Consider the following 19918-nt stretch of genomic DNA (forward strand, 5'->3'; position numbering starts at 1 on the left):
AATTCCAAACAACAGTCAAGAGGAAATTTTTCAAGGAAACAGAGTCAGTAAACACCATGTTAATACCCAGCTATCAAAAGAAATACACAGATAAGAAAAAAATCCTTACCTGGATAAATGAACTGGGTATAGACTGTCATTTGGCTTCTTTAAAGAATTCCTAAGACTGAAGTATGGCAGAAAACAGTATTCTACCTTCCATGTTGAGAAATTTATAATATTTACTCCTTTAAGTACGGGAAAAAGTGTTTAAAAGTGAATTGGCAAACATCTGCCTCTGACTGGATTTGTCTCTATCTGGATTTCCTAATATTTGCACGGTCACCGTAGCGCACACAGACTCAACAGTGCCTAGTTTTCCTTCAGTCAATATTGTATACTCAAAAGGTTTTTTAAGTGGGGAGCAGGGGGAGAAATCAGTAGATATCTGCTGAATTCAGGAAGTTGTACAACACAAAAAAAAAACCCAAACCATTAGTTACCTTAAAAGAAATATATTTTAAGAATAGCACCTGGTACAAAAGCATATTTCCCAGAGCAGATTGCTGAAGCTTGTTTCAAGTATTGGCACACTATTTTAACCAAGCCCAGTATTAAATCTAACATGTTTACCACCAAACTCACTCCTGTCTGTGGCCTTACTACATAGGTCACGCATGTCATTTTCAAGAAACAAAGCGTAAAAAATTAAAGAGTAAAAAATTGTGAGCGTGCTAGTTATCCAGCAAACACTGCCTTATATTTACATATACAAATATTGCATTCAGTGTTTGATCAGTAGAGGTCTTATGAAGGGAGAAGTTTAGTTTTGCAGCAGCGGAAATGTTTAGGTCTGATTATAATGAAGACCTGTGCAATGGAACCAAAAGGTCTTTTTGTAAATAAGGGCATGATAAGAGATACTTTAAGAGAGATCTAAACTCTGAAGACACAGGTTAGAATCTAGAAAATAAGACAATAAATCCTATTTTTATGGATTCTATCCAAGCTTCAGTGGAAACAAGTTTGGTAGGAAATGCTGCCAGTGACAGATGTAGAGCATGCTTCTAACACTTTCAGCTGCTGACTAATGAGTAGGTGTTTGATAGGGCAGTTGAAATGAAAAACGGCTCATTAATCCAAGCCTATGATTTCATGTAAAGCTAGCTAAAGAAAAAAAATTTCACACACTCAAGTGTTTTTCTCTGTAACCTTTTTTTTGGTAGTTCTTCACTCACTATCATGTTTCTTAATCTTTAAAATGTTACAACGTAATTCAGATTGGATTACTGCTAAACACTTGAATATTGATGATTTGATAATCATTAAATATTAAAATATTTACTCATTTGATAGATCGCATTTTCCTGCATAAACACCAAGCAACTGCCAGTTTTTCCTTTAAGAAATTTATATGCTTACCACACACATATTTTAATAGCTCTTCTAAACATTTAATAGAAAATTAAATACAGGAAAGTCTGTTTGTGCAACACTATGATAATGTTTTAAAGATCAAAGTTCAAAAACAAAGTCACTAAATTAACATGGCAAAGAAAGTCTCCACAGTTCTTTCACATGATACAATACATACACTCACTGACACATAACTATACCGATGTAGGAAAGAGCGAGCTTCTGCAGTATTTTCCTTTATGGACTTTTTGTTTCAGTACAATATTGGGCTGCCAAAAATACTATAAAAACATGAACGCAGCCAGGACCAGAAGGACAGCACTTAGCACACCGAGTTAGTCCAATGTAGTTCGTGTACAAGGGAGAAGAGCATCATCTGTTTCACAAAACTGTATTCATCAATGTTCTGCATGAGAATTAATTTGTTTTGCCTCAGTGTTTTGCCTTTTAAATGCACTACATCTTAGGGCAAATTATCTTTTATAGTAGCATTAATCATCTTTAACCTACCATCTTACTTTGCATAAAATACTTTTTGCTAAACAGTGCTGCTACCACCTTGCAGGTGGACAAAATTCCTTAATTGCCATGCATACACACAAGCAGCGAGATTAAACTGGAAAGGCTGATGTACTGCACCTTTCTTCTCCACCTAATTTACAACTGGCAGAAGTAGGTTTCTGTGATGAAAGCGACATTAAACATTGAAATCTCCAGTCTCAACAGCTTATAAGAAAAGTGCTCCTCAAAACAGTCCGCTATTGCTGATCTCCATAAATTCTATTATATTGCATATATCAATATTGCATATATTGCATATATAGACAGTAGTTTTAAATGAACAGGTAACGCACTCTGCCTGAGTTTGAACTTACCCTGATATGAGTTTGTGAAAAATACCGACACAGATGTCTGAACTTCTCTACAGCACAACTTCTCTACAGAGAACAATACTTTATCTGCTAATTTATCTTGATATCAGCTTTGCTTAGTTATCTGTACTCTACAGTTGAGAAAAACACACAACCACCTTCCATTTCTGACCTCTTGAGAAATCCTCACTTTTTCATCCTTCCTGATGGTTACAACAGTTTCATCAATGAAAATTTTGCCCAACCATTTTTTTAAGTATCAGAATCTTAAACTGGAATCACCTCTTCTGCAACTTGATTCATCAGTCTTTAATATTGTACAGATGATGAAAACAGAGCTATCTTCTAGACAGACACTTATGACTTAAAAACATTAGGAAAGCTTTAATAGCACTTGCGTCCCTATCAGAGTCCTGCATCACAGGCCGACAAGTCAAGACACCACTCTGATGTTCTCCTCTTGCACAGAACAGACCCAGAATTTGGCATAGGTCTGAAGTCTCTGCTTGAAAAAAACAAAGAAACCATGTACTCTACATGAAATGTACTCAGAAAAATGGCACCCTTATGACCTGTCATGTTCATTTTTTTAATTATTATTTCTTTTAAATAGATGTGACTGATAGTACTTTTAATGTTGAAATCATGCTAAGTCAGAAACAGACATCACCACCAGAAGGTCAAAACCAGGGCTGATCAACATGCACAACAAGGTCTTCAACAACGAAATGCCAGAATCTGTTTACTAAGATTACATTAAGTTATTCTACATTAGGAAAACAGCACAGTATTCCATATTCTGTACTTCTCAGCACTAAAGTTAGTATGTATGTCCACACTTGTAAACATAGCTCATTTCTTCCCACCTCAATATATACTCTTGTAAGAATATTGCATCCACATTTTTGAGATCAAAAATCCAACTCCAAGAGGTAAACTAATTCTGTAAATAAATTAGGAACTGTATTTAAAAATAAAAGCTGAATTTCAACTGCCATCTTTAAGATTTCATAAAACAATGTTGACTTTTATCTAATAAAACGAAAACCCAACACCAAATCCATGACACTGGCATCACAGCAGTCCTCTATAAGGCTATAAAAGGATTCTGTCCAGCTTTAAAAAACATACAGAAATGCTACAAAAAAGCGTGTTTTTGAATCATGCCCAAATTTACATATGCATGACTAATACATGTTCATTGTGAAATTTTGCAACACTTCAGAATATTAAGAAGCACTTTTTTCTTTTTTTTCTTTTCAAATTTGTTATTCTAGGACTGACAGAACATTATCTTCTAATTAATATTATTTGCAGCTTAAAGTTAGATTTGTGACACAATTACATTTGGCAGTGTATAAAACCTTTTATCCCAGTCAGGGTATCTTAATATTGTATTTAAGAATTCTCATTGCAACATTCTCTTACTTATTGTAGGGATTCAGAGCACATCCTTAAAAAGCTCACCACTTTATAAAACAGTTATCTCTAAATGCTGCACACTTACACACTTTACTAAAATCAGCACCTCCTTGTAAAACAATGTGTACAAATACAAGTATGCTCACCTGCCTGTACTGTTAAAAATCCCTTGTAGCATATAAACTAAGTATATATAATGGGCAAGAGTGTATCTTAGAAATACATTATAAGCAAGACTGTACCATGGGGAAGAAAACCTGTCAACCTGTAACGGAAGTGTTACTAAAATGATTCTTATTAATATAAATTCTCATTTTTAATAACATGTACATTTTTGAATCAATAAGCTTACATTTTACTTTTCTGTATTAATAGTCCTGAATAGAAGTGAAACACATTAATACTTAGGATGCTAGTTAATCCATTACAAAATGCCACACTGCTGGCTGTTATATTTTTTTGCTCCTTTTTAATCTTGGTCAATTAGTCAGTAAGTCCATCACAGCAGCAACCTCAGTCCTGCAGATGCTGACACTCGCCAGCTACTCTTGTGTGTCAAGGGACAACTATACGCTCAGTAAAATCAGAGAAGAAAAATAGAATTCTATTATTTAACTAAAAAAGTTTATAAAATACTTTCTAGGGAAAATTCTGAAAACTTAATGTCTGATCTCCTAATGGTTTAGACAGTAAAATAAGCTTAGAGAATTTACAAATGTTTGTGCAGTAAAGTTTTCTTAATATGCATGTAAGAGAATGGGGGGGTGGTGGTGGTGGTGGACGCAGCTAAATCTGGAAGTAAATGCAATTACCTCATTAAAAAAAAAAAAAGGATAAAAAAAAAGAAAAAATATCCTTCCTTCCCCTCAGCATTAAACCCAGTTAATTTTTTCAGTTAAAGTTTTAGACTTTATCTGTATGATGGTCATTGGATATCAACTCCATGAGAGCTGAAGTAAAAATGTATTATTACAGCCGTCAAGTGCAAAAGCAACAAGCATGCAATTCATAACAGATGATGACACACTCAAGCGTTTCCTCTCAAAATAGAACAAACACAGCTAGATGAGTAGCAAATATACATCACACATTCAAGCTCTATAGCTTTTTCCAGCATATAATGTATTTGGGCATCAGAAGTTCATGGAAGTAACCTAAAATCAAGAAATGACGTGAGGATGACCCATCAACATCACCAGAAACAAATGCCAGAACCCAACAAACTAAAAGTCACAGACACTGTGGAACTACTTGCTAATTAACCATGAAAAAAATATCCATGATGTAACAATGAATTCAGGCTTCTTGCATAAAGTTGAAGTGGGTAATTGCAAAGAACACAAACTACTTCAGTGTGTCAGTGGTCAGGTACACACAAGCTCAGATATGGCACTTTTAAAATATATTTATTAAATATTCATATTGTAAACTTACGCTGTTTACCTCATACAGAACACATTCCTAAATTTGTAAACAACTTCAATATATCTTAAGTCACAAGCTATTTTCTTAAGAAAGCAAAAATGAAGAAAGTGGTAAGTTTCTGAAGGCTGAAACACCCTCTGCCACTTACATTTGATATAACCAAAGCATTACTCTGGAAGTTTTCAAAACATAATAAAACAAAGCACACCATTTAAAACTAGTAAGTAATTTTTTTCCCAATAAACAACTGGAAACAAAAATCAACTTTCTGTAACTGAAGTACCTGTACTACACAGGTTCACTAACAAGAAGAACCGGATAAGCAGAAATTAACATAACGCAAGTTTGTTGGCACAGGATTTTTCTTTTTTCGTGAAAATCAGTACAATCTTTTCAAGACGCTTGACACAGTTCTGAAGGCACTTCTCCAGAGATACTTCTGGGTTATCTGTGGGCAGACAAGCTCCCTTTTCTACCCAAACGAAATCAGGTTGCATCGCACTGTGCTGCAAGGAGCTTCGCTTGCAGCTTTGCCAATATATGGATCTTGATGCTCCACAAACCAATTCCATCAGACACTTCTCTTTCCTATGTTCATCTCTATTCTTAGAACCTCTTACCTCATTATTTATGTCCTTTTCTTTTTGCATTATCTCAGTGATCCTGCTCCTCCATTTCCTGAATAAACCAAGGGTGTACAATGCTAATCATAAGCTGCTCCAGTGAATATAAGTCACACCACACTAATACCAGTCACCAGGGCAAATAGGCTGGTATATCCGGACGCCTATCATCAACACTTTCATGCAACGCCCAAGAGAAAGTTCGCAGCGTGGCTGAGGACCAAAAATTGAGACTATTTCAGATTAAAAGGCAAAGTATTTCCCGAATAAGACACCTTGATGAAAACACACTTTAGCAGCTCCTCCTTTGCCTTCCCACTGTTTCAAGTGATGCACTGACCTCAACTCCAAAGCAAGGTACCAAAGCAAGGTGGTTATCCCAGCAATACCGCAGGCCATTTACAGCTTACCAGTTACGAGCTTTCACAGATCTAATACAGACCTTCAAGTATGTGAAGATAACACCATTCTACATGCTGAGTTTAAAATACAATCTCATGTAAACTACATCACACCACATCACACCCAACATATGTGAAAAAATACACATCTCAGTCTGCTACAAATAGAAGAAAGGTTTCCCAGGTACCGCAGCCATAGAAATACAGCCGCCCTTTACGAATAACTGGAGTTTGAAAGCTGGAAGCAGGTTAAACACAGCTAACCTGAAGGAACACTTCCTTCTTCCCAGCGCTTCATAGAAGTCAAACACACCTTAATCATCTCAGCCCTTTAAATTACAGCCTGTCAGTCTGCTTCAACTCCTGTCCAGGCGCAGACATTAAACAACACACTCAGAGCTGTCCAAAAAGAAAGTTTCCCAGCTTTACTCGACCCACTGAACGCACATCAAGTCACATATCTATGTACGCATCAGAAGAACAGGGTGACTGGCTAACAGCATTCTCAGCAACCCTAACAGGTGGCAATTAAGTCATGAGTGAGCACGTGTAGAGAGCACAGCAACTATACAGACACCTGCTATGATCCATGAGACCGGGCATGGCTTTATTAGTAAAGCTAGTAATTACTGCCCATCTCTAGATCAGCAATTGCACCAGCGTTTCATAACGGAGTTTGACCCTTGACAGCCTGGGGACACACGCACAGCGTCAGGCACCCACCAGAGATCAGCTCAAGATCTTTTCTTTTGTTTCACTTAAGAGCAGAAAGAGCGACTGCAGACTGAAAGGCAAATACAATGCATGTGCACAACAATACTTCTACCATTTCTTCACATCTAGGTACATTGCATCAAAGATGCTAGAACACTCTCAGAACATACCTTACGCAGTTTCTAAGACTTACTTCCCACCTCACCCCAAGTCCAAGCAGGCACTCTTCTGCCCTTCATTGGCTGACTAGTTTAAACTGCAACACAGCCAAGGTGGAAAGAGATCTAAAATCTTCACCCCAGCTGCTGTAAGATAGATTACTTTCCCCCTCTCCCATCTGCGCTCATTTTTCTCATTTCCAGCTCACGCTCTGCTCTGCCTCTAATTGAATGCTCAGTTCTAGTCTCCCTGAGCTGACAGTCCCACGTGCTACCAGAAGCATACTATTTAAAACAGGACAAAATGTAGGTTCTAGACCAAGTAACAAGTGTTTTTATTTGCAGATGAGTCTTTGAACAAAAGGTTATGCCAGTCAATGAGGCTGTATGTATAACTTTTTATAAAAATCACTACTTTCATTCAGTGTCATTTGTTTATGTCACACCCTGGATGTGACAGCTTGTGCATGAACCTATTATATCAGTTTAAAAGGTAGGACATAAAATTCATGATCTGCAGTGCTAAGTATTCTTATTTACAAATTTAATAAAATAGATTGAATTTCACTGATTTTATAAACAGCAGTTAAGTCTTAAAAAATCTGGAGCAGCACCTCGTATATGGACTGCTATACCAACATGATGGACAATATTTCATACTCTTTTTGTAAAAACGATGTCTGTGTGAAGAGAAGAATGTTTCAGTCTAATTTGATCTGTATGAAAAGCAGTATAATCCACAAGGGCTCAGAAGCCGAGTTTCTTATTTTCAAGAAACACTAATGCAATATATCAAGGAAACAATGACTGGAGGGAAAAAGGACATTTTCACATTGCCTACAACAGAACTACTCAACATTTCAGCAATCTATTAGGCTTTCACTGCCAACTTTGGACACTGGAAAGCAGCATGCATCACACTTCAAAACCGTTTTGTTTGTTTGTTTTTAAATAAATCTTCAGGGCAAATCAGTTGCTCATAAGCAACAGATCAGTGCATCTGATCGCACCTGAAAAATTCTACCCTAACACCACTACAAGCTGCCATAAGCACACTATGCAAACATGTATCTGCACAAGAGACAGTAACTAAAATAAAGATGATAAAAGCTGTGTTAGTAAGAGAAGATGCATCAATTGTCATCATCTTTTCATCACAGATGGCAGTAAATATAATTCTAAAAGATCACAAAGCCTTAAAATTGACAAAGGAAAAATTCAGTCACTAAAAAGATGCCACTTTGTTTGACCCATGCTCAGGAAAATCAGATCAATAAATGGCGACAGACCAGGTCTTCTCACAATGCCAAGAGATACTTTAGTACAAACAAAGTAGGGTTTGAGCATGCTGCACTGAGGACAGATGACTGATATTCTACATAGAAAGCCCAAATATTCTGCTTTCATGTGAGATCAGTGAATATACTTTCACATAGACGCTTCTGGGTTGAAGAAACTTAGATATTTCTTATACTGACTGCCAAGAAGGCAACACACTGGAAGCCCTCATATAAGGAATGAGAGAAAAGAAAAAAAACCAGTGTGCTTGAGCATGTGAGTATGTGCAAGTTTGCATGTGTGTATACTTGATATATAATGTAGGTTTTCCAGATATAGTAAGTATGATAGTTGAGATGCTTCTCTGTCTCATGCCCAAGAGTCATTCCAATTTAGAAAGACATACCTTTTAAAGCTGGCAGTTTTTGAAGCTCCCTGTTATTGCTAACATTAAACCTTGAAGAACTCTGCCGCTTTTCCTTCTTCAGTACTGTCTGTGGTGCTGGTACTTTGATTTTAGATAGTTGTGCTGGGGGAGGAGTGCTGTTTGATTTTTTGTTTGACACCTGTTTAAAAAGAAATGAAAGCAGTTATATGTAGCTGAACTGGAGAGAAATTCTGCTAAAAATTATTTTTGTTACAGAAATAAATTAAGCAAAATAAGCTTTTAATCAAATTGCTCTATTTGTCTTCTGAATGTATTGCTATCTAGTCTTCTGTTCCCTCTTTTCAGTGTTCATTTCTGTAGCATAGCCCTCAAATAGATGGGAAAAGATCATCTTGTTACATGCTCTAGCCCACTTATTTGAAGCTACCAGCCAACTGAAAAGAAATTTTCAAGTAGCATAGGTCCTCAGCTACTCTAGCCTTTTCCCTGATAATTCCAGGTCTTCAAGGTATTTGTCTGCCTAATTTCAGCTTCAAAGGGATCACAGGACCTTGTCTATTTACAGCAGGTGAACCTTCCACTGCCTACTTGTCCTGTGCCTCACTGCTGGAGTCCTAAGCTTGGCTAGGGCATTCAGGCTTTGACATAAAGTTAAAGGAGCGAGTCTTATTATTGTAGCAGAAGCTTCAGCAGCTTCTAAAGCATACATGAATATTTGTAGCAGTTTACTGCCTACACAGAGCAAGTTACTTTTACTGTAACAGTCCTTATCAGATTGTCACTGTACCTCTGTATGAAGCAAATAACATGAAACCAGAAAAATGGTTCCCACCTATAGTTTCCAGTCTGCTGTTATTTCCGAGACTACACTTGACAGTGCTCTCTCTCAAGCTGAATAAAACACATCATTAACAAAAGCCTGTCAGAACTTGCGATGCTGCCTTTCTCGTTCCTTTTTTAAAGTAGGAAAAGCAGGTTTAAAGTAGGCAATAGTTAACTTCTTACTTATGAATAATTTCATTATGTTCTTTACAAGAATGGTGAAACATGTAGGAGTGACCTACACTAAGAATATAGAAACAGCTGAGCAGGAAGTCTTACTGCAATTATTATATTCATTTTACGGGACCTTAATTTGCTGTAGAAGCCTTTCAAATTTGCAAACTATTTTACACTGAAGCACACACATCTGAAAATACACCTTGGCACTTTGCTCTTACAGGAAATGCCATATTCTGCTTTTCACAAAGTACCCGTGTGATAAGAAATAGGAAAAAAAATAATCAGATGGGAATGGGATTCAGGATGGATTCAGTAGCAGTTGTAGCGCTGCCACTTTGGCAGTTTGAAGGGATTTAATTCCTGTTTCGTTAAGTATAGTAGATACAGAAGCAGTGTTTCATTCCTGCATGAGATAACTTCAATGGCATTTTCACAGGGATATGGCCAAAACAACAGAAACCACTTTTCTTCATGTTCTACAAAGGATTTCCAGAATAGCTTATTCATCAGCAATGTCCATATAGTCTGGGCGTGTACACATTCAGTGCACAGGGACATGTTACCATACATAAGTTTATCTACCTTTAGTGTCTAAGGCAGTAATTTTATTCAAATTTTGGTCTAGGAACACAACTGAGAGAGAAATGGATATGCTTCAAGAATAGATTAACAATTGTATTATATTATACACACAGTACTTAATATATCAAAGATATGACTGAAAGCAACATTTAGTTTTCATTGAACATATTTAAGATTACCATTTTGCAGATTTAATATTGTAACAGCAAAAACCCTTACAGCCTTATTGAACAAATAAGGGGAGACAATACACTGAACACTGCAAGTGTACCAAAAATACTCTAGAATATTTATTCAGTAAAAATGGCATACACTGGCAAGTTAAAAGCATTTATGTACAAGTAGTACCTCTTATATTGCACTTTTCAGATTATTTCACTTTTTAATCCCAAACACTAAATGCTTAAAAATCTTTTTGCTGAAATACAAATGATCTGCAAGGTAAATTCTATCCATCAATTCAAGTTAGAAAAAGACATTCCAAATAAAAATATGAATAGACTAAGCAGACAAAAAAACAGCACTAAAAATTAGGAAGCAATGACTTACCATGTATTAAGCAATAAAAGCTAATTAAGATGCATCATAAACACTACGACTGCACAGGATTCTATACTTTCAATATTGTACTTGAGCCTAATGGTGTTTTTCTGAACTGGCTATCTTCCACTGCCACCTGTTTTTTGTTCATTACTTGGAACAGGAAAAGCTGCTTTCCTGCTTCCTCTATTCCCAAACAAACTCTCAATTTCAAATTAACAAGCGCTCACATGTGCCTGCACACACATGCACACTACGGTATCCTAAGGTAACACACACCTCAGGGAACCAAGTATTCTAAACTGCAGACATATTCTAAAATTAGCCAAAAGTGGTTATTTAAGAGGATGGGTAACACTTCTAATTAGAAATGTTGAAGGAAAGCATTTTTTGTTGCTATGGCAACTCCCCCTCTAGCAGTGAGGACTCCAGTGTAATTCCAGCCCTGAATCACTGGCCGATTTATCCAACAGATTTCCTCCTCCCTTCCACCATCAACCATGGTCATCTCTGCTTTTCAATCACGCTCCAGTCATTCAGCCAGCACATACCAGAAAGCTGCCAAAACAGTTTCCAGTTCATTATTATTTGAATACTACACTACACAGCTGTACCCAACAACCTCTGCAAGCGGCACTATGGTGCTACCACAAGAGAACTGGCCTCCAGAGCTTGCAGATAACCAGCCCTTGGATAAAAGGGCACCTGGAGAAAGTGAGTAAGTCAGCTTAAGCCACACAGCTCAGCAATCTTAACCATCCCTCTAAAAAGAAAACTAATTCAGAGTAACAAGTCTGTGTATTCGTTTGCTAAAGATTTCAAGGTAACATACTTAACTTTTTGTGAAGCTACAACGCTCATTAGTTCTGACTGAAGAGCCAAGCTCAGCTTCTTCCTCCCAGTAACAAACCAGACTACTTCAGAAACCACAGCTGCAGAGAATAATTGCTGGACGTTCTACTACATCAGTGAACAATTCAACTGTGCTGACAGCAGAACAGCCAAACTATACATATATATTTTATCAGTTCTCTTCCTGTGACATTCTTCCCCTTGTTCTAGCAAACAGCTCCCTCCTACCCAAATGTTTATATATTCATAGACACATTAAATTCCAAAAGTGCTGATAAATCCCTAAAAATGTTTACAAATTACACTGAAAACATGTCAGATCAAGAATGTGTTTCTTCAGATCATAATCAAAATACAACCCTTAGGTTTTCTGAGCAATTTAGTTTTTAAAACCTAAAGCTTTACATACTTTTATGAACATTAAGACAGTCAGGACCAGTGTGATTCTGACTATTCTGACTTTTAACTCCCCCTTTTAACAACTGGCCGGGGGGGGGAGAGAGTTTATGTTCCTCAGTTCCCTTGAGTAAACTTAAAATGAATCCAAGAGAGCAAACAGCAGGGAGGAAAGAAGGTTTCTTGCCAGTCACAACAGTTCAACATATATAGTCCTTGCATCTCTTCTTTCCTTGAGTCCTCCTCCATCAAGCAAGATGTGGCACATTCCTTGTCTTAACATCACTGTTTTGAGCAAAGTTGGATCCTTCATCTCCCTGGCTTGTACACAGGCAAGTATATACCAGCACACAACACTAAATTTGCGACCAGGGAAAGAAAGATACGAGTAGACCAAGTACATCTACAGTTACAGCCTTACCTTTCAAAGCATACTCACTAATAACTGAATTAAACCAAAGTACACAAAGCCTGCTCCACAAAATCAAGCCTAGATTCTCCACAAGGACCACAAGCCTCCCAAGTCAAGCCTAGAGTAGGGTCAACTCTACAACGATGCGGTAAGCTTTCATGCTGCTTTCTAAAATAAACTGCTCAGAGCAGATTAAGGATTTGAATATGACACTAAAATCACCTGGATGCACATGTCATTCAAGATTAAAAAAACTGTATGGTTTACTAGGGACAAAATCAGATCACCTCCTAAGCACACGACAAGAGAGATTCTCTCTCTCTCTGCCTGAAGAAAACACGGTGCTATGCAGCATCCTATACGGTGTTTCTTGGTGCAGGCCCGTCTAACACCATTCCGCAAATCACTTCCCTCTAACGAGTATCACCACTGAATTCAAGTTTATACCAGTGTGTATGTGTACACCATCCCAGGATGGCAGAAGCAAGCCACACACACACCAGCAAAAACCTTGATAAAAACTCTGGACTACAAAATCTGGATAGGCGAACCTTGCACCAATTAACACATGGTTAAGATTTCCTGTGAAATGCAGGTACACAGCAAAAAGCACAGAATGCTTTATGAAAATCATTAGTCTGAATCTGAGAACAGAGGGAGAATGCTTATATTAATGCAGAATTAACCCCTTCCTTCTTTTCCTTTTGGTATAGGAAGTAGCCTCCACGGATTTATTTTTTACTAAGATAAACAGAGGTCTGAGCTATGGCACCCAGAAGACCTCATTTCTTGCCAAGGCAGCCTCAGAAGGGGCTTTCAAAGCATTCTGGATTGTATCTAAAATATACTTACAATGAAACTGAAATACAGTTTACTGGAACTAAACAAAGAATATGAGAAAACATGAGAGGGACATATACAACTTCATTTTCAAAACTGTATGAGGGCCTACTATGTAATCAAAATATTTGGCTAAGTGGTTGAGGCCCAATACTTAATCAATGTAATTAGGCTAAGATGTTGAATGTAACTGAAATTAAAGATCAAGGATTCAAAATGGGTGTAGAGCCCTTAAGAGCCTTCCATGCAGTTTTTTCCCCCTCTGCATTAACTTCAGAGCAGCGTGAAAACCTCTGAACACTCCAGGAATCTTGAACTCTGCCACAGAGCTCTCCACTTTGCAGATCTTCATTTGGGGGTGGAAACAGGGACAGATCATACCTGGCATATGGCCCAGTAGCCATCAACTTGGTAAATATATTCACAGCATACCTGCAGGAGGTGGGCTGGTGGTGTCAGATTAGCAGTTGGGACCAAGACAAGTTGTTCAAGACAGCACACTACCAGGGCAGCAGTATTTGTCAGCTGATTTCAATGCTGCATTGTTAACACCACCAGTTCAACATACCTTCCAACAGGACAATATCAGAATCATAGGATGGTTTTGGTTGGAAGGGACCTTAAAGATCATCTAGTTCCAACCCCCCTGCCATGGGCAGGGACACCTCCCACTAGACCAGGTTGCTCAAAGCCCCATCCAGCCTGGCCTTAAACACTTCCAGGGATGGGGCATCCACAACTTCCCCGAGCAACCTGTTCCAGTGACTCACCACCTTCCCAGTAAAGAATTTCTTCCTAATATCCAATCTAAATCTCCCCTCTTTCAGTTTAAAACTGTTACCCCATGTCCTATCACTACACTCCCTGATAAAGAGTCACTCCTCATCTTTCCTGTAGGCCCCCTTCAGGTACTGGCAGGCTGCTATAAGGTCTCCCTGGAACCTTCTCCTCTCCAGGCTGAACAGCCCCAACTCTCTCAGCCTATCTTCGTAGGAAAGGTGCTCCAGCCCTCTGGTCATGTTTGTGGCCCTCCGCTGGACTCGCTCAGCTCTTGTTATTATTATGGTATCAAAGATAAGGCCTGACAATGCTATGCAGACAGTCTGCACTAATTCTAGTTCATGCAAGTAGTGCGCAATCACTGGTAAGGAGTTTGTTACGGAGCAACTAGCTATGATCTTTAACATCAGCATTTTCAATCTACAGAGACTCAGTGCAAACTACACAAAGCTTGATATGGATTCCTTATCATCTAGACATATAAAAAGGGGCATTGATCCATAAACCACCCAGTTAAAATAGCAGGGAAACCTGCTTCTGGGTACCATTCTGGATGGCAAACTGTTCCGAGGTTCTCACTTTGTTGAAGACTCTTGCTGCAACGCCATTATTGTTCACCAGTTTCACTGCCACAAGATTGTTCGGACAACTTACGGAGGAGCCTCTGGAGATGCAGCTTATGGTGCTGAAGGCTTTTGTTGGTTTCACAGAGACCGCAACTTACATTTTTACTGCTTTCCCTCAATAAAATAATCTGCCAGAATGATACCTGTATTGGCCTGCTAGAATGATCTTTGCAGCTGCCTTCCTAGTAAGTACATTTATTATCATTAAAGATTCTCTCAGCAGTTGAGATATTACCATTCTCCTATCCAGAGTCTCAGCATAACTTATTATGTTTTTATTTGGTAAGATAGCAAGAGCTGCATCCTAAAGCTTTGAGGATCCATGTTATTATAGTGATAAACAAAAAGATTAACTCTTCAACAGGGTGGTGATGACAAAGTTTATATATTTTAGCACACTGTAATCAGCACTCACTGATTTATGTTGTGGTACCTGTTTAGCAACCGTGATTTTTGCATTTACATATAGCAATATTACTGTTGGCTATTCTTGATGTCTAACTATGGAATCCCATTACTGTTTTGTCAGAGAAAACATGGAGTTTACTGATTTGCGTCAGTGACTGGAAGTTCCCTATGAGTAGCAAAGGTCACCTGGCCCTTTTCCCTGTGGAGGGGTGCCCACGGCAAGTTTCAGAGTAAGAGATCATTTTAGAAGACTGATCTACAACTTGCTGAAGCTCTTCTGCCCTTCTCACTGGCATTTATTTTTCACAACACAAAGTACTGCTTGTATTTCCTGTTAGCTGCTTAAACACACGGCTCAAATTTTATCTTCTGAAGAATTGTATCATCACAGCTTTGTGCAACACACTTGATTTGCAACACATCAAACCAATCCTGATGATTGCTAAAGATGTCTCAGCTCGGTGCACTGCATCCTTAACATTCGTGTACTGCAATTTTACATTCATAGTTAAATATCAGTAGCATATGGCTTAGTTTCCATTTCCTCCTTGTAAACTTATTTTTTTTGAACTGGTTTAAACTGACATTTGATTCCTTTGAGTCAGAGATCAGATCCGCAGCCTGAGGTTGCGCAGCACTGGCAAAGATGACAGGGTGCCCAGGCTCAGACTGGAAGAGGATTCACGGTGGTTTGCGTTTGCTGAAGCACGACCACCAGTGAGCACCTCGTATTTCACTGTGCTGGTTTTGGCTAGGATAGAGTTAATTTTCTACATAATAGCTAGTATGGGGCTATGTTTTGGATTTGTGCTGAAAACAGTGTTGATAATATTCATCTGGCTGGGAGTGCGGAAGAAGTTGGGAGGGGACACAGCCAGGACAGCTGACCCCAACTGATCAAAGGGATATTCTATGCCATACGAGACATCATGCTCAACTTATAAAGCTGGGAGAAGAAGGAGGAATGGGGGGGACATTCAGAGTTACGGTATTTTGTCTTCCCAAATAACCATTACATGCAATGGAGCCCTACTTTCCTGGGGATGGCTGAACACCTGCCTGCCGATGGGAAGCGGTGAATGAATTTCTTGTTTTGCTTTGCTTGCGTATGTGGCTTTTCCTTTACCTATTAAACTGTCTTTATCTCATACCACCAGTTTTTCTCACTCTTACCCTTCCAATTCTCTCCCCCATCCCACCAAGGGGGAGTAAGCGAACAGTTCTGTGGTTCTTGGCTGCCCGCTGGGGTTAAAACCATGACATTTACAAACACAGGCAGCAAAGCAACATTTGTTTCTTAATGCATCTTGTCTAATGAACCTTCAAATAAATAAAGGTCCCAGAGGAAGGAAAATTTGTTACCTGCAACCATCAGTCAGCTAATTAAATATGATCAAAACCAGATAACATCCTAAGTATTATTTCAAAAGATTTATATAAATATAGAGATGAAGAATCTTAACAAATGATGGCCTGGCTTAAGTTACTTTAGTTCTTGATTTTCATTTGTAATTTCTTTCTGATCAGCCTGAACCACTCTTTTACTTTCAAAAAGCCCAACAAAAACTATCTTTGTGCTTCTTTTTATATATACACACACAGATATATACATACACATATATGTAAGGTTCCCACATTTGAAGGAAGACACACACACACAAACACTGATCTCATTTGCTTTATGCTTCAACTCCTATACTCCGCTGTAAACTTTAATTATATAAAGCTACTGCATATGTGGCTTTACCGATGATGTCTATTCTCATGCTCCCTGATCCATTCGTAATAGTTTCTCACTTCAGGTACTCATATTGAAACCTTTTTCACTTCTCCCCCTGCCCCTGAACTTAGTATTTGTATTAGATGCTATATAAGAGAGTTACTGTCCATGACAAGGTTCCTGGGCATTTTAGTAGTAAAATAACAACCTTGACCACTTCTAAAGAACTGTTACACCACATCACTTCATCTTTGGCTCTCATCATACTGTTATTTTACATGTCACCAGAAAGTTCACTTTTCAGTACTTCAGACTGCTGAACTCAGTGACGAGGAAGCATATTAAATTATAGTCACCATAAAGGCATAGCAAATTATAATAATCGGAAATCATCTTAAGTAGTATATTCAGGGATGAAGCAGGCTTTTTTTCCCTATAATTTTTTCTTTGTAATTGATCCACAAAGCCTGTTGGGGGTGGGGGGTTGTGGGGGGGAAACACAAACAAAAAACTAAAGCCTACCATCCCACTTGTAGAATTACAAAATTATTCTGGCTTCAAGTGAAATTGAGGGAGAAAAAACAAACAAGATTTAATGTTTGTAGAGTCTGTGAAAATATGGGTTCAGCTACCTGTTTTTTCTTACTATTTGTATTCTGTATGGGATAACTATATTAATAATTCTGTATTATACATATGCATTAATGAAGACGTGAGTCCTGTCAAAGTTTAAGGCGCAGTACGCCTTAACTTTTATGAAAAAAAATTAAGAGAAATGATTTGAAACAAAGGATGAAAAGGATGTTTTCAGTTTACAAACTGCTGATACCCATTTTTGAAGACCACTCTGCTCCTCTTGATTATAACAGGCTTTGCCTTCATTGCTGTGTTTCCATTCAGGAAGGATTCAGAGAGTTTAAAAGCATGATTATGAAGTAGAGGATAGCAAGTACTAAAACCACAAACCAAAGACCTCACACATCATATGTTACACAAGTAATCATCAGCCTTGTGTAAGATCCAGAAGGGAATAGGAACCTGTTTTCAGAAGCATCTCCTTTTAGGTAACAAAATACTGTTATAAGCACTGTTGTAGTCAATTCAATTAGTTTTAAAAGCATAATATTAAAGTTACCTAACAAGCACTGTTAAGGTAACCTCTTTCACTATTCAGTATTAAGGTATATTTGCTTTGGAGGCAGAAAGAAATTCCAATTCCCAAAACCAAAAAGGCAAGATGTTAATAAAAATTGAAAATAGGAAATTACAGAAGTTAAAAACAAATAAAAAAACACATAACTGCTTTAAGAGCAACACATAGTGCATCTTTTTAGTCAGCAAATGGCACTTCATTTAATACTAAGGGTGTGCTCACTTGCTACACTTAAGTATTTTTCAATGGTTGTATCAACCCATTAAAACATTCTCTCTTGGAAAGAAAAATCAGAACTGCAAGCCATGAACAAAAATCAACTTTCAAAAAAGTTTGTTGGTTTTGGGTGTTTTTTGTTGTTGTTGGGTTTGGGTTTTTTTTTTTTTTTTAAGATGTTGGCACACCTGTTTGAAGACAAAAAAAAAAAACCAACTCAAAGCCCACAGACTTTATTTACAGACCTGATACAAGAAAAAAAATCCATCCCGATTTTAAATGCAGTTTTGGTTTAAAGTTCTGTCTTACTAATGTTAGAAGTAAAATCCCAAACCAATAGCCTTAGAAAGCTTCAGAAAACAGAAGGGCTAGCACTGTCCATTTATAGCCATTCTGTAGTCAAACTTGAGATGACTAGTTGTTCAAAATTTCAGATTTATTTCATAATATGAGTATCTCGCTTCTTCCAAATGAAAGATGACCAAATTCCAAGTCAATTTTATCCACTACATGGGACTGACTCATGAAAATACTGGCTACTCCACCTATTACTCCACCTGGGACATATTACTGAGTATGTACTGAAGAAAAACCTAGGGTACAGCGAGGTTCATTATGTGCTGTATACACCAGACAAACACAGCTTATTTATTTGTCCCGCTGAAAACTTAAGGGTTTGGGTGTGCTTCACTACAGGCTGTCAGGAATTCCTGATCTAGATGGCTATATAACTGGCATCAAACTGACAGTAGAGTAGGGAGTGCTTCCAAAATCCTTAAAACACTGTTTTATGTTATAATTGAATTAATACTCAGTTTCAGGCATTAATTAAAAGAGATAAATCTGATCTATGCTAAATATATCTCTTTATAAAAGGCATCTGCTTCTGTAAAGAACAATACAGAAGAATCTTATACCTCAAAGATGCTGAACTCAATGCATCCAAAAACGTTGTGCCACTGAGTGACAGAGATTGCCCGTCTAACTACAGTAATGGAAAAGAACTTAAATGACAGCTGCTTTATACAAGTGACACTAAATACGTATACACTGAATCACATGCAGGTACAAATTTGCATACTAAACAATTAAAACAGGATCATCTCAGCTGAAGGAAAGAGTGTTCTGTGTCAAGGTGGTATTTCCAGAAATTATTTAGGAGCATTAGAACCTAGTTCTCACACATGTGAACAAGGTGGGGAAAACCAGCCCAGAACTTTTGGAAAGGTATTCTCCCCTCCCTGACCCCCAAACCTCAAGCTCCTCTGCCATACTCCCTAATGAGTTACCTAGTAAGTACTTGTCTGTGCTAAGATTTTCAAGTATAACTTTAAAAATTCTGAAGTAGAAAAATCTAGTCACAAGCTAGAGACTGTACAACAGTCTCCATATGCCATCTTCAAGATCAGATGCATTTGTTTCCCAGGGTTACTAATAACTGGTACACCACCTTAAAAAGTACTGCAATGAAAATCACAAACAGGAAACATAGAAAAAATAAACAACAGTATATAGAAAACATGGAGTCAACTTTCTCAATAACTTGCTGCTACTGATCACAGGCACCTGTTAACACAAAAAAATGCTGGATTTATTGCTTTTGTCTATTCCTAGTTTCCCTTTTAACATTAGAATATGATCTCTGCTAAGAAACCCATACTAAACCATTAACACCACTTCTTTCCCCATCCCTTTTCTAATTTGTTATTTTTAAG

The 19918-nt window shown here is 37.8% G+C and overlaps 1 protein-coding gene across 4 annotated transcripts in view; it reads right to left on the reverse strand.

Moving 5' to 3' along the window:
- The window catches only part of PPP2R5C (protein phosphatase 2 regulatory subunit B'gamma), an 86272-nt gene that overhangs the window by 59617 nt on the left and 6737 nt on the right, over positions 1-19918 (reverse strand). For all 4 annotated transcript variants that reach the window (XR_012586633.1, XM_074583970.1, XM_074583971.1 and 1 more), the window contains exon 3: positions 8695-8854. Coding sequence is in view for 2 of the 4 variants with exons in the window: in XM_074583970.1 (XP_074440071.1) it covers positions 8695-8854 (160 nt within the window). In the remaining 2 variants the exon portion in view is untranslated. The remainder of the gene's footprint in view (positions 1-8694; positions 8855-19918) is intronic.

The sequence above is a fragment of the Larus michahellis genome, chromosome 4, assembly GCF_964199755.1.
Source record: "Larus michahellis chromosome 4, bLarMic1.1, whole genome shotgun sequence".
Lineage (NCBI taxonomy): Eukaryota > Metazoa > Chordata > Aves > Charadriiformes > Laridae > Larus > Larus michahellis.